Source organism: Polypterus senegalus, chromosome 14 (genome assembly GCF_016835505.1).
Source record: "Polypterus senegalus isolate Bchr_013 chromosome 14, ASM1683550v1, whole genome shotgun sequence".
Classification (NCBI taxonomy): Eukaryota; Metazoa; Chordata; class Cladistia; order Polypteriformes; family Polypteridae; genus Polypterus; species Polypterus senegalus.
Window position 1 is genome coordinate 32392635 of NC_053167.1, and position 22542 is coordinate 32415176.

The window sequence follows — 22542 nt, forward strand, 5'->3', positions numbered from 1 at the left end:
GCATTCATATTCCCTTCAATCCTGACCAGTCCCACTGTTCCTGCTGTTGAGAAGGGATAGGGATGGTAGTAGCAGGTGATGAACAGTACTTGATCTTTTTAAAACATAGTGCTTACAGTTCTGCCCAAAGAGCTCATTTATTGCCTCATCTGACCAGAAATTGTTTTTCCTTATGTTCTCAAGAGTCCTTAAAACGTAATTTGGCAAATTTTAAGCAGGCTGCCATTTGTCTTTTATTAGAGTGGTTTCCATCTAGTCATTCTATCATAAACACCAAATTTGATGGAGTGCTAGTGAGACGATCATCCTTTTGATATGTTCTCCCATGTCAGTCAAGGACTTCTGAAGCTGTGTTATATTGACCATTGGTTTCTTGGTCACTTCACTGACCAAGGCCTTTCTTGCCTGGTTACTCAGTTTGGCCAGATGGCCAACTCTAGGAAGAGTCCTGGTTGTTCCAAACCTTTTCCATTTGACAGGTTTTGAGACCACTGTCCTCCTGGGAACTCTCAAAGCCTTAGACATGGTTTTATCCCCATCTATGCCTCAGTACAGTTTTATTGCAGATGTCTACCAACAGTTCCTTAGATTTTATGGATTGGTTTACACAGGTGTGTCCCTTTTTAAACAATGTCCAATCAATTTAGTTTTCCAAAGGTGGACTCCAGGTTCTAGTTGCATCTCAAGGATAATTAAAGCAAATGGGATGCACCTGACCACAATTTGGAGTGCCACGGCAAAAGCTCTGAATACTTATATAAATGATAGATCTCAATTTTTGATTTTTAATAAATTTGCAAACCTTTCAGAAAACATGTTTTCACTTTGTCATTATGGAATACTGAGTGTGGATTGATGGTCAATCTTAACTCAATAAATTGACCTGAAGTTTGATTATAATTACTGTTAAATGCTAGAACCTTATTTATTTTGACCAAAATCATTTCACTGCGGTGGGTTGACGCCCTGCCCTGGATTGGTTCCTGCCTTGCGCCCTGTGTTGGCTGGGATTGGCTCCAGCAGACCCCCGTGACCCTGTGTTTGTATTCAACTGGTTGGAAAATGGATAGATGGATGGAAAATCATTTCCGTAGAATTTCAGAATTCAGCAGTGGTCTCCAACTTTTTTTTTCCCCCCTTGAGAGCTACTTTTACAAAATGAAAATGGCCGAGAGCTGCTCATGTTTTCTAACATTTATTCTCATAGCTTATTTTAACCAAAACAAACTGAATAAGCTTGTTTTGCCTGAACATTTACAAAATATTGGTGTCCACAACTCACATTTTGCATTAAAACATCGCAAAAAATATTGAGTTCACCTGCAAGTGCATTTTGTATGTCTGTATGCATTTTCTACTGTATCTCACATTTATTGCATTAAAACATGAATGCTGTCAATACAAAACAATGCAAATACACAGATATTACTTATTCATTTGTCATTTTGTTTCATGTCACTATTTCACTTTATTCACATGTCCAGTTGCATGTGTGATGTGTTTTTCAGAAAGTCAGATGACTCGAACTGCATGGAGTCAACAAGGGAGGCAGGTGTATGGCAGTCATTTAAATGTTCATCTATCAGTCTTGTTCTGAACTCTGATTTCATGACATGTCAGAAAAGACAGACTCACAAAGGTATGTTGACCCAAACAAAGCAGGCATTTTCAGAGCTGCTTGGTGAAGTTTCTTAGTTATCTGGCTCTACTAAGCTCCAGAAATGCTGAGAATGCTGTTGAGACTTTAACTGCACATTATTTTTGAAGGTTTACTAATCTATTCTAATAAAAGGCAAAGCCCTGACTCACTCACTCATCCATCACTAATTCTCCAACTTCCCGTGTAGGTAGAAGGCTACAATTTGGCAGGCTCATTCCTTACAGCTTACTTACAAAAGTTAAGCAGGTTTCATTTCGAAATTCTACGCGTAACGGTCATAACTGAATCCTACTTGCGTACATATATACGGCCATAGCCTGCAGCTCAGTCGCCATGTGAGGCGGAGTTGCGTCCCCTATCACCGCGCCTCCCACGTAGTTGGCTGCCTGCCTATATTGCGTCCCCCATACCCACGCCTCCCACATAATTGAGTGCCTGCCCATATAAGGCCGTCCATCAGCAGCAATCCAATAGACACGCTGCCGCTAAATATTCTCAGGCAAATCAAAAAGTTAATACCGGGAATGCTTGTTAAACATCTTAGATTCACAGGTGGAGATTTGGGTGGTGAGATGTCTATCGAGGTGATCACTTTAATATTTATATGTCATTGAAATGTATTATTATCAGGCATGGTTTTGGCACCTAGATCATCAGGAAGGCACCAGAAAAAGGGACCCCAAGGTTACTATTATGGAAGTTAATTTAGAGCACGGATGCCATGAATGTAAGAGCTGTAATAAATAAAGTTCCCCTGCATACTTTAAACGAAAGTCTCGCCATCATTTCATTTTTCACAATTTGTGAAAACAACGACATAGTGTCAGAATAGAGGACAGTCATGGATTTTGTTGGAGTTCCCTCGCCACAAATTGACTAGGATTCTCTTAACCTGCCGGGAGAGTGGAAAAAGTTCCGACAGCACGTGGAGCTGATGTTTTCTGGCCCGCTAAATGGCAAAGACGAGAGTGAGAATTGCAGCTACCTGCTCCTGTGGACTGGGGAAAAAGGAAGAGACATTTTTAATACATTGATTCTCACCCAGGAGGAAGCCAAGGTACTAAAAACTTATTATGACCGTTTTGAGGCGTTTGTCATGCCTAAGACGAATACGATATTCGCGAGATACAAGTTTAATGCGAAGACGCAGGGTATAAACAAGACTTTTGATCACTTAGTTAACGGAGTTAAAATTGCTGGTGAAGGACTGTGCTTATGCAAACGAAGATGAGATGGTCAGGGATAGAATAGTGTTTGGCACAAACTCAGCGAAAGTGCAACAGAAACTTTTAAGTGCCAGGTCTGAGCTAACATTAAATAAAGCCGTGGACATTGCAAGATCGCACGAGATAGCTCAAGCACAGCTGAGAACCTTCGATGCATGTACTCCGAGCGGCTCACGTGAACTGACTGTGAACGCAGTACACAGACAACAAGCAAGAGCTCCAAAGAGCGCTGAACAAAAAAACGCATTACACAATTGAGAAGGCAGCAAAAGAATATAAAGCGAGCGACACATACAAGCATATTCATAAGTGCAGCTACTGCGGAAACCAAGAACATGGTTAAAAAAGTCAATGTCCAGCTAAAGGAAGACAGTGTAAAAAATGTGGTAAATTGAACCACTTCGCTAAAGTTTGCAGGACTGGGAAAGGTAAACCCATGCATGCAGTGTGTGATGTCTCAGATAAAGAGGAAGACGAGCTGTTTCTTGATACAGTAAGAAAGAAACAACCCTCTGAAACTGAACAAGCCTTTGTAGACATATCGATAGGAAAGCAAGGGGTAAAGCTTAAGTTTAATTTAAGTTCATAGACATGCTACCACTAAATATTTGCAGGAAAATCCACAACTTAATACCGGGAATGCCTGTTAAACATCTTAGATTCACGAGTACCGATTTGGGTAGTGAACACTTCGATGAATGAAACCTGTTATGTTTACAACAGTTGACAAACACGGAATGTAACTTGAACACACCACATTCCCCAAATATGAACCTGATTGAAGGAAATAATGATAATCAAATCCTTGATGACAGAAACACTCATAACAGTCACAAAACAATTACATTGACAATCATGTTACCTTATTTTTAAAATGTTCCCTTTACTTTTTCATAACTTCTTTAACTCACTACTTCTCTGCTGCGGAGCGCGGGTGTTTTGTTCTATATATATTTATCCCGATCTACATACTGTCAAATAAACGAACCACATGCCGTGGCGCAACGCAAGAGGCTTCGCCTGACGTCCGAGGTTCGATTCCCGAGAGGGGGTGCAGTGAGTGTGTACACATGATGAGCCCAGAATTAGGGCGAAACACGTGTCGCGTACTCTTTGCATTATTTGACAGTAAAACTTTTTTTTTTTATATATATCTATACTAATAAAAGGCAAAGCCCTCACTCACTGACTGACTGACTCCTCACTAATTCTCCAACTTCCCATGTAGGTAGAAGGCTGAAATTTGGCAGGCTCATTCCTTACAGCTTACTTACAAAAGTTAAGCAGGTTTCATTACGAAATTCTACACGTAACGGTCATAACGGTCGACAATGTCCGCCATGTTGAACTTTCTTATTTATGGCCCCATCTTCACGAAATTTGCTAAGCGGCTTCCCTGCGCTAAACGAAACCGATATACGTACTTATTTCAGTGGTATGACGCCACTGTCGGCCGCCATATTGAACTTTCCCACGGTCTTTGTTACTTATGGGCCAATCTTCAAGAAATTTGGTACGCGGGTTCCCAGTGCTAACTGAATCCTACTTACGTACATATATACGTCTATAGCCTGTAGCTCAGTCACTGTGTGAGGCGGCATTGGGTCCCTCATCTCAACGCCTCCCACGTTGTTGGCTGCCTGCCTATACAAGGCCGTCCGTCGCTCCGGTCTCTACATTCCCTTCCTTGCTTCGCCACGGGATTCACGTTTCCCTGCTGATAACTGCAGCGTTTTTATTTAATCCACAGCTTTTACGCTGTTTTATTGTTCATTTATTACGATTATAGTTATTGTGTAGGTATTTTAGACTTACTTTACATTGTTCAGGTACCCATTTACTTTATCATTCCAACCGTACCCCCCATTAACATGTCTATCGAGGTGATCACGATCGATTAAAGAGCTGTCACTTATCGAGTGGTTTCCATGCCGGGAGATGGCACCTACCTTTTCCATTCTCTTTGTTACATATTGCACGGCCATATCAGGCTCACTCTTGATATCTGGAGGAACATTGTGTCTTATGTATTGAATGACTGGGACAGGCTCAAGGTGTGGACTGATGACGGTACAGAAGATAATTATACTACACAGGAGCACTAGAAGAGTGAAATGCTTAAGCCCTTCACCTATGGTTCTGCATGTGAGTTGATGGCTGCCGCTGAATTGGTCAGTTGTCGCTATTAAGTGTACCGAAATGGCCAAATATTTTACACCTTTCGACAACCGCCAATGCCTCTTAAACATCTTCGATTCACAGATGACAATTTCAGTATTGGACACTTTGATGTTTATGAATGTTTAAACTCTTAAAAGCTGGATTTGAAGTTATCGATGAAACTGGTTGTATACTTACAACGCTTGACAGATGCCGAATGTCACTTCAACACAAGTCCTGCAAATACTGTTGTAATTAAAACAAACCATGAAACTTAAACCGATTATTACAGCAGCAATCCAAGCTGTGAGATTTGAGACAAGATTGATTTTCACATGGCCAACTGTACGTTGCATGCTTAAGAGTAAGCTCAGCACACAGCTTGGTCATATTACAACCGGAGGGCCGAACTCAAAATGTGGTTTACAAAGAGATCCTTAACAAATAATTATTTGTATATTTTCTCTCAGTTTAAAAAGGTTTAATTTTCTTCTTAATAAAAATTTTAATGCAGTACTTAGCCGTCGCAAAGCGAGGGCATTTTGCTAGTGTAGTGTGTGTGTGTGTGTGTGTGTATATATATATATATATATATATATATATATATATATATATATATATATATATATATATATATAATATATATGGAAGAGAAGGTCTGTGATACGGTTTGCATATTAGCAGTTGGAGATCCACAAAGGGAGAAAATGAATCACGTATCATAAAGTAGTTTTATTCCTGAGCTTTCAACCCCTACCAGGGGTCTTCATCAGAGGATAATGCTTAGACTTACAAGAATCAAAGGCAATATATAGCAATACCTTACAGAGGGAGGGGGTAGCTAGGTCCGTGTGGGGTGAGGTTGTTGGGAGTAAAGTCTTGTTTATTAAGAATAAGTTCTTCTTAAGTTTGTATATGCTGGATTTATGTCCAAGTGTCTGTTGATGGCATTCTCATTTGATAACCAGGATTCGGCCAGCTCTCTAGCACTTTTATTATTGGCTTTAAATTTTACTTGTACATCGTCCCAATTAAATGTATGTCCTGTTGATTTAGTATGCTTATAGATCAATGACAGTGCGTCCTTTCTTCTGACGGCGTTGCGGTGTTCCTGTATACGTGTTGCGATTCTTTTTGAAGTTTGTCCTATGTATACCGCTGAGCACGAACTGCATGGAATGCTGTATACTGCGTTTAGTGTTTCTGCTGTCGATTTCTTGTTTTTGGCATTAAAGAGGACCGTGTGCAGATTGTTTATGGGTTTGTGTGCTATTCTGACACCTGACTTGGCCAGGATGCGTGCAGCACCTTCAGACACATTGTGGTGATAAGGGAGTGAGTGCCAGGTTGGGTGGGGGTTATGATTCGAGTCAATTGTTTGTTGAGAAGTGTGTGAGAATAACCTCACTCACTTTCCAGCTTCGGGGCATGTTCCTTAAGTCCGTTTAGCTAGCGAGCAAGAGAACAATTGAATTCAACTTTGTTTGATATTTAAAAAAAGTGTTACTTAAGTCTTGATGAGTTTGAGTCCGGGTATTCTCTTAAGTGTATGCCACATTGAAAAGAGAGATTGCAATTTAGATTGTGGATTGTGATTTTGTGTTAAAAGGATTGTGATCTGATTATTTGGAAAGATCGCCCACCCCTAATTTGACTAATCAAATTTTCAAATTTATATAGGATTCATTAATACTTTGGTGAGCTACTTGGAAAGGGGTTGCGAGCTACCGGTTCCTTGTGAATAATGTGTTGGAGACCCCTGCTCTACAGAGAGAATGATTTTGTGTATTTTCTTTTTCAGTATTGATATTTGTGCCCCAAATGCAGCATAATTAGAGAAAGGAGCATATAAAGATTTTTCATGTGGGTATGATTCTTCAGTTTATTCCTCATAATAAAATATTAGACTATAATAGTTTAATCCTCAAATCATTGTTTTATGTGTTGAATGTGTTGGACATATCAGGTTTTTTTTTCTCTAGATCTGTCAGCATTCAGAATGTCCCTTATTGGCCAACTTAGTATTAATTACAAATTAATGATTTTAACAGAGCTATCAACCATAGTCATTTAAAACAAATTTGGTAGAGAAATGTATTGAAGGAGACAGTTGAAGGGACTAATTCTCTGCTCTAGGGGTCCAGAGACCTCAGGCAAAAGCTGATTTTATTTTTTAACTCTTGGCTTTGCATTACTACTTTAAGGACAACTAGACCTCTCACTGTTTAATAAATGACAACTGACAAAAACATATTTATCAGTAAAATAGTAGAGAGGAAACTGTCAACTACAGTATCTGTGGCTATATTGGAGTAACCCCTTTGACTATATTAATACTGTGAAAAAAGCTGGCCCAAGTGTGGTGTACATCATGAAGTGTGATTTAAACCACACAGAAGCTAGCATTTTTGTACTTGTGGATTTTTTTGTCAATTGTAATTTATATCGGTATATACAGTATCTTGAGTGGATGACCAACACTGAGTGGCTATGCCTTTTAAATAAATCAACTTATTATTGAGTCGTTCACTCATTTAATATAAATTCTTCAGGAGCTTGAGGTGAACTCTCATTTACCTTCTGAAAAGTCTCACTCTGTCAGGGCATCCCTTTACAAAGGGACAGGGTTATTGGCTCATAAGGACTCCACACTGTTTCATAGTACTTACTGTTTAGGTGATGGTTGATCACTGCTGTAAACAGCTCATCCTTTTCTCAGAGATTCTTCATTAGATTTTGATTTGGTGTGTTGGGAGGCCACTGCGTTATCTGGGTACAGGGTCATGTCTGAGGAATTGTTCCTGGTCTTCCTTAGGTTTGTGGATTTTAATCTTGCTGGAAAGGGCCAGTCACAGATGGGTACTATGCTGCCATGCTAAGATTTACTGGATCAACAGTAGCGGTCAGCGAACTTCTACCCTTCAAATGTTGGTTTGCCTATATCAAAGGGCTTCATATCAGGTACAGAAGCATCACACACTGTGAATACCACAACACCAGTCTCAAGTCTTGACCAGGGCAGGATTGACCTATGACCTTGTGTAGTGTTCTCAATGTCCTAGTCTAGCCATCAAAGTTTAATAAGCAGAACATGGGAATCTTCAGACTAGAGAAATGTTTTTTCGGGTTTCAGGTGTTCACTGTTTGTGTTCCTTAGTTTAAAGCATATGTATTTTCTGGGTTTTTGACTGACACATCCCAGCAGATTCTGGCGAGTTGGCGACTGCATTTAGGACTAAACATGGAAAGCACTTCTTAATACAAACTGCTGTGAGAATGTGGAACAAACTTGAAACCCTTTAAGAAGTATCAGAATGGATTATTGGGACATCTTAGCTAAACAGACGAGATTATTGGACTGAATGGTCTTGTTTCATTTGTCAGTTTTCCTATAGTCTTTATTTCCAATACAGGCTGTGTGGTGTAGTGGTGAAGGCTTTGGACTTCAAACATTGAGGGTTGTGGGTTCAAATCCTGCTACTGACACTGTGTGACCAAGAGCAAGTCACTTGACCTGCCTGTGCTCCTACGGGAAAACCAAAATAAATGTAACCAGTTGTATCATAAATGTTGTAAGTCACCTTGGATAAAAGCATCAGCCTTTTTCTTCATCACTACTGTACTGCACTCTTCCATAAGTTTCCTGTCGTCATCTGATGCTCTTTGCAATTCATATTATCCACAGTCAGGTCCTTACAAAAATGTGCATTTCTGATCACTGCTGTTTTACTATTTTTTTGTTTGTTGACCCTTTTTTGTTATATCTGTAATAATATGTTCTGTGAACAATGTTGCTGTTTAGGGGTTCGGTGTTTGCTGTCCCCATCAATTCTGTTTTCAAAGCTGCTTAAGCTGTTTAGTCTTGCCCATTCTGCTTCAGAAATGCATAATCATAATCCTTTGATAGATGCCATAGTTCTTGTATAAAATCTGTTTGAGCAGGGAATGAAGAGCAGGCATACTTAACCAAGGCTACATGGTATCTGTTACCAAACATACTCTTTGATTTCATAAAAACAATCCTTTATCAATAATACAGTTCCTGTATGTGTTGTTACACTAAAGTCTGTTCTGAGTCTTGGTTTTACTGTTGGGCTGGGAGTGAATAGAGTCTTCTAAACCTCTGTTATCTGTTCAGGCAGAATCATATGAACATTTGCATTAGTATAATTCAAATTTAAGATGACTTTATGGCATAAAACATGTATAAAATTACAACTTGTAATTTTGAATATTCCATAAACATGAAAAAAATTTAATTCAGGTTATATTGTGCCACACTAGATATTTTTTTTTCAAATTATATAGTTAAAAAAAACAAATGCGTAAGGCAATAATAGTATATTTACAGGAACATTAAACAAGGCAGCCTCGTCAAAGTTTAAATTGTGTTTTGAACTTTTAATTCAATTTAAATGTTGTTTACATTGTCTAATTGTATTTATCTTGGTGCGCCCTACTGGCTCCTGTGTTAATGTACTCAGATTTCAACATTCAAATGCTATTTCAGGCAAGTTTTTTTTTTTTTTGTTTCACTAAAAAGATGGCATCAGTGACTTGTGGTCCTTATGTGAGGTATATGAAAATTGCAAAAGATAACTCATCTCCATGAAATTTGAACAATTACCCAGTTTTGTTTCACATTCTCTCCCTCACTTATTGGTCAATTCAAAAGCTCAATCCCATCTGAATGTGTTTCACTTTTGTGCACTACTCTGATTTCCAGAAGTGTTTATTTTAACAATATTTTAACATAAAATTGCATTCGTTTTGGACATTTGGAGCATGTGAGCATAACCAACTTATGTATTATGCAGTTTAAGATTTTTTTTTTTTTTTTATGAGCATCTTGTTCTTGATAACTGTTACTTGGCTTTGGCCCACATCGAAGCTCTGTGTATCAGAAATGTTGTTGTTTCTATTCTCCCAAAATCCATATGATTAAAAGGTTTTCTCAGCCATCTCTACAAACAACATGCAGTAGGTAAAATATATATATATATATATTATTTTTTTTTTGCATGGGGCAAAGTTTTAATATTTTTATAACCTTCAAATAACTACTTATTACAAAAACACTTTTCTGCAGTTTACAAACTATATCCACTGTAGAGTTGCTTTCATAACATAGCCAACAAAAGAGTAGTGTCAAAAAGTTATGAATGCTTAAAAGAGACTATTTGAAAACATGTTTACAGAAGGGTATCTTGGTCTGTATTCTCAGAAAGTGAGTGTGGAAAACTGGCCATTCAGGCAGTCGTTAATGCATTTTCAAATTGTACTTAATATTCTTCAGGTCTTAAGTCTTTGAGACATATAATCAGGTGTCATATTTTCTATGCCACGTGTTTTGCTTCCTCTTCAACTGTTTTCTTAATTTGTTACTCACCTCCTTTTTAATGTTCTACAGGAAGAATCTAAATCTGCTTTCTTTTCAAACTTTCTTAGAGGTGTGCCATTTTACTTATATTTTGAAAATTAAAATGACTAGGGGTGTAATAATATAGTGCATATGTTCATTTGAACCTGAATACATATATGAAGTTTTAGTTCAAAGGTTCTTTGCTTTTATAAATCTTATATAATAATAATTTTCATAACATAATTGTAGTAATAAATAATACAAGTGTATTGTCTGCCATAAATATTCAGTATATTTTCACTAGTAAACTACTTCAGACTGCAAACCTTTGGAAGCAACCAATAATGTATAAGTAGGTCATGCCAAAAGACTTATGCACATTTTTATATATGTCATGTTGAAAGACTTCAATTAATTTTTATGTATAAAGTGAATGATCTTTTGTTTCTATATCTTCATTACAAAATTTACATCTGTTAAAATCTAGCCCAAATCATCCTCTTAAAAACTGTCCAAAGAGCTGTATCCCATTTAAATTTTTAGCTGGATTTCCTTAGCTCAGGGGTACCCAACTCCGGTCCTGGAGTCCCCCAGTGGCTTCAGGTTTTCATTCTAACCCTTTTCTTAATTAGTGACCTGTTTTTGCTCCTAATTAACTTCTTTTGAATTCAGTTTATTTGACTTGCTCCCGAAGACTCCGACGCCTTAATTTTCTTTTTCCTTAATTAGCAGCCAAACAATAATGAGATACAAAATCAACCAAAACATGACCAGCAAAACATAATCAACATTGTGGATCATTCAATATCTGAAAATAAGTTTAGGTGAAGGTCTCAGGAATGTTGATTTGCTCAGGTCCCCAAAACATTTTACTAGTGCTCTTAGAAAATATAAAATCAACAACTTCGGAAATGTCTGCTATTGCACCCCGAGAACAGCAACAAGCCATGGAATTAAAGAACAGGTTTAATTAACGAGACTCTGTGCCTAATTAAGCAGCTGGTTGGAGTGAAATTGGTTTGAGTTTGAGGCCTTGACTTAGTTGGTCTTCTGTTGGCTCACTCACTTCACATTTCATTTCTGTTTGGGTGCCATTTAAGGAAAGAAATGAAGCAATTCAGAGGAATTATAAAGAAATTCAGGGGAACAAATTTTAAAAAAACAAGTCCATTAAAAATAATTGAAAAGAAATTAATTAGCAGCAAAAACAGGTCACTAATTAAGTAAAGGGTTAGAATGAAAACCTGCAGCCACTGGGGCCCTCCAGGGCCGGAGTTGGGGACCCCTGTCTTAGATTATGGTGTAACTGGAAACCTTACATAATTTGTTAGTAGTTTTAGTTTAGTTGTTTTAGTTTGTTTAGTTGTTTTAGGTAAACTGGTAAAAAGATCTAAGAAAGTAAATTTCTGTTTAATTTAAAGGGAACAGCCTATTTTTTTTTAATTATGGTGTTCGATGGTTTGAGGCTAGTGTCATCATGTTCATTTTGTAATAACGGGAAGTTTACACAAAGGTTTTGTAGGGTAGGATATTACCACTATTGATTGAGGGATTGCATTGATGATATGTTTATATTCTATATAGTGTCAATTGATAAATTATATTTCCAGCATTTCAAAGGTTCTTTCTTAACACCATGCCAACACTTGGACAGGAATCTCAAACATGATGCTGCTTTGTATTGAGTATATGCTGTTGTAAAAATGAAATCAATAGCCACAAAAGTGTTATAATGACTAAGATTTTTATTCTATTTTCTAAAGAAATTCCAGACAATAGTAACATGCTTTACATTAAGCAAATGGTAAATGTCCCCACATTTGAAGTAAAAATAGGGTCTAAATGAAATTTCCACATCTGTGCAGACGTGACTGATTTTGATTGTTCTTGTGCCTTACTTTTCTTGACACACCTCTTAATGCAGCCGTTTTTTTAATTTTATGCATGCCACCCCATTTCATTTTGTGACTCTCCTCTTTTTTTTATTTTCTGTTTTTTTCTTTTACAATACCACAGGCTATACTACATAAGGTCATAGTCAGGTCATGGGCCTGTGGAAAAAGTGGTTGACCAGGTCTTTAGCTGATCATCCTTCAGTGGAGAAGCCCCTCTACATCAAGTTAAAATGCAGTCCTTATGCAGTATAATCAAACCGCAGAATTAGCAGAACTTTATATTTGCCTGAAATTCATTTGTGCCATGGGGTGAGAATTCTCTCAGTGAATCAAAAAGAATGTTTTCAGCATAGGGTTTGTGCAGAATACAACATACTACTTTATTTATCTTAATATGGGCATACTAAATTTATTCTGTAACTTTTTTTGTTTTATGATAAGGTAAAAAATGTAAATACACATTTCAACCTTATTGGATCAGTGTCACTTGTGAACATGATGACTACTTGAAATACTTTTTAGTTACACAAACTCTTTGAAGCTTCTTTTATTAAAAAAAAAAAAAAAAAAACTAACTTTTGAAATCAGATTTGTCAGAAAATCTCATGGATGGAGTTGTGATATTTGCTTTTGTAAGGTTTACTGTTTTCTTTACATCAGTATGTGGAGGAGATGTTAACTGTTCATTCAGTAAGAGAGAGAAAGAGGTTGGGAGCATGTGCTGATAGCACATTACAGCACCCACCACACGACAAACCACCTGGATTGGGACCCGAGTGATACCTCCGCACCACGCTGGAACAATGTGAGGTTTTTTTTTATGGTGGCTGGAGTGCCAATCCTGCCACCAACCCATAACATTTACTGAAATTTACTGAAGTCAGATTCATTTAAATTTCAAATATCACAAACTATTAATGCTTTAATTCGTCAAATCTGTCCTTTTTTATGTTTGTCCCAACTTTAAGGCTAACTTTGTGAGCTCAAACTTGTCAGTTGAGAATTAATCCATTGTTCTAAACAGTTAGTTTAGTTAGTAAACTATACTGAACATTGGGTTTTTCTGGACGAGGCAATGAATGGCACAGAATTGTTTTTTGCAATGAAGTACATTACCACCGCTAACTGCATGTCTCTGTGATTACGATCATCCATTAATGCAATTCATGTAATAACATTAGAGAGGTCTGCCTCATGCTTCAAAGCATTATAAGCTGAGCCATAGGAATGTATGACCAATGTCGATATTTTGAAGCACTAAGTAAAATTAAATTTGGAATGAACATTGTATCACAGGTACAGAGATAGCTACTTGCTTTAATTTTTACTGGCCACAACTTCAGTTAGCACAGCCTGTGTTGTGTTTTCTCCTTTGTCCAAAAGACGTGGGGGTTTGTTTATCTGATCATTCTAAATTTACTCCATTTGAATAAGTATGAGGAAGTGAGGAAACCGCGTTAACCAGAGTGTAGAGGTAACAGATGAGATTCCAGTCAGAATATGTCTGCACCAAGGATCTTTTCCACCCATATATCCATATATATAAGAGGAGCAGGGACACCTGGAGTGCTTCCAGGGATGCAGCCGGCACTTCCAACCACACTGGGGCATGTCGGTGGAAGATTGCCGGGAAACACCTGGAGCACATCCGGGGGATTATAAAAGAGGCCACCTCCCTTCATATGAAGGCTAGAGTCGGGTGGAAGAGGACGAGGTCTCTGGAGCAGGCAAGGAGGCGGCCTGAAAGAAGAAAAGGCATTGTGTGTTGGCCAGGACTTTGGGGTTGTGTGGCACTTTACTGTAAATATGGAGCACTTGATTAAATGTGTGTTGGGTGACATCAACGTGTCTGCCTGTCTGTGTCCAGGTCGGCTACCACAATATATATGTATGTATATTATATACTGTAATGTTACTTACCCAATGTGCTTTGTAGTGTTTCTGTACAAAAACTGAATGCAGAATGGAGAGGAGAAAGTTTGACATAACAGGAGCCAATAATGACTAATGCTATACAATGGGAAATGATGTGGAAAAATATCCATGTAAAATTTTTTTTTTAAATCTCAAATTGTGTAATCCATGTCACTTGCGTAGCTCTATGCTTAAACTCCTGCTTTTTTGCTAAAATGTTATTAAATAGTTCTGGAATAATTTGTGGCCATCATACACACAAAGCTAAAGACTCATGGGAGTCGCTTTTTGAATTAAAGCAGGACTGTTAACCAATGAATTAGGAAGAGAGGTAGGTCTTTGGTTCAAAAAGTTATTTAGTTTTGCGTTTATGATTTGTGTGGATTATTATCCAAGTAACTGTTTAACAAAAAGAACAAATACACATTCTGAGCATATGAGTGGATAACTAACAAGTAGATCATGGAACACAGTAATGTTTTTTTTCTTTTCTTTTCATTGCTATAAACCTTTTCCCCTCTCCATTCTACATTAAAATAAGACCATGCTTTTTCTTGGCCACCACTACAAAGGAAATGTCGTAAGTTACATATTAGAAAAATATATAATTATTTATATAGTATATTTTATATCTATATATACCTCAAAGTGAAACCTCTGCGAGATGCTCTAGCACATCGTTATTCATGCACACTCCCAGAGAATTAGAATGGCCATTAATGCAGTATATTTAATGTAATCTCCTTTGATGGTATGCTGTGTTGTGCTGTTACGTCAGTGTGCGGACTTCTGCTCAGTTTCTGGCTACATTACCTTCTGTGCATCCTTCCCCTGTTTGTGTGGTTTTTGTGCCCAGAGACCTCCGATTTCCTTTCCTTGTTTGCTGACATTGTATTCCCACTCTTTCTGTCTGTCTTCCTCGCTACCTTACCTTCAGTATTCATCGGCCATAAGGCTATGGTTTGTCAAACAGTAGCAAAATATTTTAATATATTACCAGACTATCAGTACCTTGTGAGCATTTTTGCTTAAAATGTTGACCTTGTATTTTTTATTCATGAATGTTAAGAAATTTATAGTTAAATCAGGCAGGGTACAGCTTTGTGGTGGTGTTTTTTTCTTGTAATTTGCCAACATCTGGTTGTCATTTAATTTGGTGATAACAGCACCCAGTAAATGGCTGTGCTTGGGAATGGTAATGATGCAGGAGGATAAGTTGGTTCCTCCAGGCCTGTTGCATTTACAAATCTAAACTGAGAAACAACTAAAAATATTTTCTGCTTTACATGCTGCTATATCCTGCACATCTAAAACTTAGCTGACATTTCCTGTGTGATTATCGTCGTAACAAGGCAGGGTCCGTCGTGGTGATAATGATGTTTGAGTATTTGAAAGGCTATCCGAGAGTGGCTGCAAGTTTTGATCTGGAATATTCTTTAATTAAAGTTAATAAAATCTCTCAACTGCTGGATCAAATTTTAAGGTAGTGGGGTGCAGGCATCTCACTCGGCAGCAGTAATACACATATTGATGAAAATCGACCACAGATATACAAATGGCTAAGGCTGCTATCTCTTCTTTTTTTTAAAAAAAAAATATATATATATATATATGTCCCTTGATTTTGGTAACAGATCATGACAGATATAAAGCAAATATGTTCACTGGCAAGCTGATAATGGTTGTAGTCTCAAACCTACTTCAATTCAGAGGAGCAGGGAGCAACAGCTTATCCTGGCAGTGCTGAACACAATAAAGGAAGAGGGCCTGGATAGGTTATTGTCCTCCATCGTAGGGTCTACTCAAGCACACATCTGCACTCTAACTGGTACCAGTTATCCAAACCTGCAGGACTTTGAGAATGTGGGAGGAAAACTGGTGTACCAAGTAGAAAATTACAGAGACTCAAAGGGAACCTGCAAATTCCACACAGGCAATCAGTATGCACTAATATACAACCAAAACTGATAATGTGTTATCTATGTATTTTTAACTAAATATCTGTTATTTGATAAATTAACAGCGTTCACATTTACATCTCAAAGTTGCAAAAAAAAAAATATCTTACAGAAAAACATGTACTGTATGGATTAAAAGAATCAAAAACGCCTTTGCATTACTTGCCTGGAGCAATTTTTAGCAAGTTTGGCCAAGTATGAGTAGAAATCCCTACATGCAAAGTGTTACTTAGTTAAATTAGCAGAAATAAATTTTAAAAAGGCTGGAAAATAACTTTACCCACTCAATTTTGTAAACTACTATAAACATCAGAAATTAAGTTATGACATTTAAAAAAAAATGGCTGAAATATTAATATCAACATGCTTTTTAAGCTATGGATCTTTGTCCCTCCTCAATACACAGACCCAAGAGTCTGAAATCACTGTTTTTAAATTTAAAGGAAAGGATCCCCCCACCCCCCACCATTTTCAAAATGTATTTCAAGCTCTGTAGTAAACTAGATGTCTGTGAAAAATAGTTTTTATTTAAAGTATTCATAGAATTGTCAACAAATGCAGTTTTATCAAAATTTAGTCTGCTCTAATAAAACAAGAATATTATTAAAACCATTTTTAAATATCACTTTCAACAACTTTTTTTCATGTCTGCTTTTCATGGCATAAGATTTTCTGATATGGAAAAAGGCAACATTGAGATGTAGCAGTCGCTTAAGTTTTTTTTTTTTTTGGTAACTCTCTTCAGCTTTACATTAATATCTTTTTATTTTTTTCTATTTCTAGTCGACATTCGTGAGATCAAAGAGATCCGACCAGGCCGCAACTCCCGGGATTTTGAGCGGTACATTGAGGATGTGTCAGTTCGGCCCGAGGTGTCCCACTGCTTTGTTGTCCTGTATGGTACAGAGTTCCGCCTGAAATCCCTCAGCCTTGCAGGTAAGCAGAGTTTCCCTTAAGGAAGAAATGTAAATGTTTTTGTTGACTAAACTTTATTTCTTTATACTGCCTGCTTTGGTGTAATTCAGTATGTCCTTTTACAAACCTTCCATAAAATGTTTGGGAGTGCATGGAAACAGAAAAGTGGATAAATTACATATTGTAAGTGAACTAAGCACAAAAACAGGACCTTGGAATTACAGATTAAAAAAGATTTTGAAAGCAGAAAACAAAGTAGAACCTAACTAGATGGAACAGTGAGGAGGTGGGGGCACTTCAGTTTTAGACATTGGCATATTATAATGGTTTTGTCATTTTAATTCCTATTTTTTTCCATAAGCAAGTTCAGAACACAACTAAGAAATATTCTGGTGTCATGTAGCTCTGTAAGGTTGTGGTTTGTGATATTGTTTATTGTTATTTTTTTCTTTAATGTAATTAAATGTTAAATGATTTTAACTGTTATTCAAGTTGAGTGTAATACCACATTTTATCTGGTCATCCATTCCTATTCACACAAGAGAAAGTTGCTTTAACACTGGTAAATATTCTAAGGTCTGGCTGACCATGTACAGTAGTTATGGGATTTATGATCATTTTTTCATTTATTTATGGGTTGACATAGTTTAAAGAGCATGTTAAAAGCAGAGCAAATCTCCAGGAGAAAATCTTCTTCTACAGGTATATATTTTAATTAAAAAAAAAAAACAACAAAACTTTAAGATTCCTGTTTATCCCTTCTGACTCTGCTTACACTCGATGATCTGATATACTGTACCTGGTTGAGATGGATTGACGGTTCAAGATTGTTCAAATCTAGAGAAACTAATATTATCCCAGTGACTGACAGTGTATAAAATGCAAGTTGTTTTTATTTTACATGGTGCAACAGATTTGGAAGGGCCATCTACTGTATCAAGAATGACATTGTAAACAGCAGTAATCTATGAGTTAAACACAGATCTGCTGTAGACTTTGATCTCTAGGGTGTTAATGGGATATGGCCACTGAGTATTTGTTCCTGTCATAGTAGATGTGATTTGAAATATGTTCTTGGTACTTTTTGATCTGTAGACTCCAAGCAAATGCTGTGTGACTGGAATTTGTGGAAATTGTATTTGATATAAAGAAAGTTTTGGCCATTTTCATTTTTTTTACTGTTATTGTCTCCACTGCTTTGTGCAGAGAAGTCTTTTTACACCCACATTAAAGTGTAAATCTACCCATAAAAACCTTAGGCTGTGAAGAAGCACATAATATTAGACAGAGTACAGCGGTTGTTTCGCATGTGTAAATTAACATACATAGGGGAAAAAAAAGAGGATCACATGCCGATCCGGTGTTTGTAGGAGACATTTATCAGTATAGTAGAAAGGTCGATTGGGACAGCATTGTAAGAGGCAAAGGCAGGTCTTCTTTCTTTAGATTATGTTCTTCGAAGTTTAAAACATTTTGGAATGGGCAGGAAATGAACTGCAACAGATTTGCAAAAGGATAAACGTCCAAGTCTATAAGGTTCTGGTGCCTTCCTGTTTTGCTCTATATTTCCAAGACATAGATGCTATGCAGTGACCTGAGACGAATACTTCAGTACCGAGTTGTTTGGAGGATCCTTGAGTATTGCTGGTTTTACTTTGTGTCGGATGACATGTTGTTCATTGGAGTCCAAAAGGAGGCACTTTACTTGCATTGTGAAGGAACGTCAATTATAACACAATGGCCATGTGATAGAATTCAACCAAGGCGATTCAGGGGACAAGGGACTGTCCACATAATACCTGGCTGCGGCAGATGGATGGTTATTTGTGGAGGCTGGAACTGGACCACATGTCTGCCTGGGGAGGTTGCCAACTGGGACTGCGAGCTGTTTTGTCGTGTGATGGGTGTGTCAATGTGCTGTACCAGATCATAATCCCCAACCTGAAGGAAATGAAAAACTAAACTGATCACATTGTTTGGTCTTTAGTTTCATTCTGGTGATAACAACAAAGAGGATCTTTTCCGTATCCAAGACGGAGAGTAGAAATATTATTCAAGAGCAGAGATGAGAAAACTATGGTCAAGTTTTTAACTCCAGGGCTAGGAACCGTAAAAGATTACATTTTAAGATGTGTGTATTGAGAACATATCTCAAAGTCATTTTTCCTTTATTGAGATAGACACTTCAGTAACGTGCTCTAAATTTTACTGATCTGAGAAAGTACTTTTGCCAATAGATGCCACATAATCTACATTGGAATGCAGATTAACAAAGGTCTTAAATTAGTATCACTACAGTATAACTCTGATTGCCCATTCTTTTTTACATTTTCAAGCCTTCTAAATCCAGTTTTATTACTAAAGACAGTAACCTGCTCTGGGCAAATGAGTTGTATGTCACAGATCACACTTCAGCTACCACCCTTACTTGTTCACAGGGTGTCAAATTAGAGTCTTCTACTAATCTAATGCTCATGGCTTTAAGATGTGTAAGAGAAAACAGAGTAGTCTTGTAGAACTGGGTTTATAATGCAAAATCTAATCATTTTACACTGTCAAAATCCAGAATCTAGGTAATCTATGGGTAAATGTACAGGTAGTGCTACAGTATCCAAATGCAAAGAGAATGCTTTATGCATGATGGGTATTTATTTATACATTTGGCAATGTCCTGTCGAGAGAGCTTTGAACTAGAGGTCGCTGTTGGACTGTGTCCTTTTGTTTTTAATTATTTAAAATTTGTACTCCTGCTTGCTTTCTACTGGTACTCTTGCTCACTTAAAAAGAAAGTAAACTTCCCTCCCATTTCCAGCAATAAATTTTATGTCCTGCACACAAAGTGTTCAGTTGAGTCCCAAAGCTGAGTTCTGCCGAAATGCAGTGCTCTTAGGTAACAATCCAGTGCTGCCTAATTTCAGAAAAGCTTTTGTTAAAGACCAATGTCTTAATTAATACATCCACAATTTTTAGGGCATACATTACTTTTTTGTTGTTTGTTAATCAAAATATAGTTCATCCTTTCATAGTGATGCATGACCAGCGACGGCACAGGTGAGAAGTGACTAATAGTTGTTTTGCAGTAAGCTTTTAAGTATAGAGTATATGCTTTCTTATTACTGGCAATGGAAGATATTTCATTGTATACCTGGTTTTAATTCTGTTATTTTAATGGGCTTAAAATTGATAGTTTAAGAGCCTTTCCAGCATAGGAGATCCCCTTTTTTAACTGCCCTTACCAACATACACTTTCAAGCCTGTTTAGGCATAGCGGCCAGGAGTGGGTCCAGCTGTCTACATGCCCTGTTGGCACATACTGTCAAAAGCATTGAGCTGCCTCTTAAAACCATTTTATTCAAATTTATTTAGCAGCTGAGAAAAAAATATATTTTTTTTACACGTCTCATTCCTTGGCCAGCTACCCTCTGCTGCCTTTAGCATTTAAAATTTTATTCTGTGTTATGTTGAATTAAATAGGACCCTGTGGTCTCCATAATGAAAGCAGGGCACTATTCATTTCTACTTCTAGCTCATCTCTAAGCCCTTTTTTGTGACTTTGTGTCATCTTAAGAATATTAAATCTTAAAATTACATTATGTTATGTAATAATATAAGTTTCTAACATGCAGATAGTATAGCCACCCAGATTGTAAAAAGAGTTTTGTTTACTCTTTGGAGGAGTCCACAAATATTTTTTGAATCCCAGGGCAATCTTCTAATTCACACATTTACTTCAATGTCAAATGACATATTTTTATTTTTGTGTGAACAAAGGTTTAAACTTAGCTGTATTTTTTGCAGCACTTGGAACCCCACATTTAGCTTATTCTGTTCAGATTCTTCAGCACGTCAGAAATCAATTCTTCAAGGCTATTTCGGTATTTGGTGCTAATTTTCATTTTTGAGTTCTTATACAAATGTTAATAGTAGAAGTACTACTTTTAACTAAGAGTATGCTTTTCTTTTTTGTGCGCTGTTCTTTTCCAGCTACTTCAGATGAGGAAATGATGATGTGGGTAAACGGCCTGAACTGGCTAGCAGGTGACACTCTGAAAGCCTCCACTCCTTTACAGATTGAAAGGTGAGGCATCTACTGTATATGAGAATGTTAAATTGTATTGATCACTCATTGGTAAAAAGCTTAACTTCCACAGACAACTTTGTGAAGGCACACTAGTTCTGATCTGTAGATTTAGAGTGCAGGATGTAGACCTGCTTTATGAAATGGTCCTGAAGGAAAAAGTTGGTTTAACGGGGAGGGCTAAATTACACATAGAAGAAGTGAAGTTGGATGGGAGTCAAAATTAGATGTACTGCTTAGGGCCTCTATAAGGTAGAAATTACCTTGCTTGCTACTTTCTTTTCCACTGGTCTTTTCTGGTTCAGTGCATGCTGTAAAGACTTTGGTCTCTGACATGGCAGGATTTACAAAAGACCACTTTTTTGCTTAGTTACAGTATGTTCTATTAAGAACGTGCTCCCTGGTAGCATAGCAATTTTTAATATGTGAAGTAGCTTACACTCTTTGTCTGGTGGTGTAAAAAATATGTGTAGCTGAGTTGTCAGATCTGTAAGTCAGTGGTCTGAACTAAGCAAACACAGTAGAGTTTAGAAACTCTACTCTGAAGAAACCATGTTTATTCTGTTGGTAGCTGTTTGGTGTAACAATAGTATGCTTCTAAATATTACTTTTCATTTTCATATTTCCTCTCCATCCAGGTGGTTAAGAAAACAGTTCTATGCAGTTGATCGGAGCAGAGAAGAGAGGTGAGCCATTTTCTAAGGAATTTAAAAGACTGTCATGCCTAGCACTCTAGATACCCGACAAGACAGGTCCAAGTGGTTATAAGCACAGATATTTGAAATTCAGGAACCTTGTACAACCACAGCTACTAAGCACTCTTATGCTTGGCTTCCTCTGCAATATTCTTAACAGGGCAGTGGAGCATGAATATGAATGGTCAGAGACAGATACAGTTGACCAACTTTGTACTTTATTTTTTTGTTTTGCTTTGTTTGGCAGACTTCCAAAAGAATGTGCGTGGGGGGTTGATGATGGGTGGGATGTGGTGTTCGGTTTCATTAATCATTTAATGCTCACTCATGTGTTTTTTTTTTTTTTTGCTTTGAGGCCCACATTTGGTCTGTGCATTTCCTTGTGCTTATACAGCCTACCTGGAAATTTAAAGAGCTTGAGTCCAGATTTGTTTGTGATTGTAGTGATGTCAATTTTCTGTTAGTATCCAAATTAATACAAAAGGTATTGCTCATAGACACGTCTTCTTATTTCTGGGTTCCTCGTGTATCATCCCCCCATTTGACCCAGCTAAGGCTGATATATCCTTCACTTGTGTTTCCACTAGTGTTAAGTGAGAGGCATCTTCAAGTTCTGTCTTCTGCTTCAGTTTGTTTGCAGATAGCTTGTTGCTTTCACTCCCCTCCAGTGTCGCTACAC

General features: G+C 37.3%; 1 protein-coding gene across 2 annotated transcripts in view; it reads left to right on the forward strand.

Moving 5' to 3' along the window:
- The window catches only part of plcg1 (phospholipase C, gamma 1), a 190540-nt gene that overhangs the window by 62265 nt on the left and 105733 nt on the right, over positions 1 to 22542 (forward strand). For both annotated transcript variants that reach the window (XM_039735804.1, XM_039735803.1), the window contains exons 2-4: positions 16959 to 17111; positions 21075 to 21168; positions 21807 to 21854. In XM_039735804.1, the coding sequence (XP_039591738.1) occupies positions 16959 to 17111; positions 21075 to 21168; positions 21807 to 21854 (295 nt within the window). The remainder of the gene's footprint in view (positions 1 to 16958; positions 17112 to 21074; positions 21169 to 21806; positions 21855 to 22542) is intronic.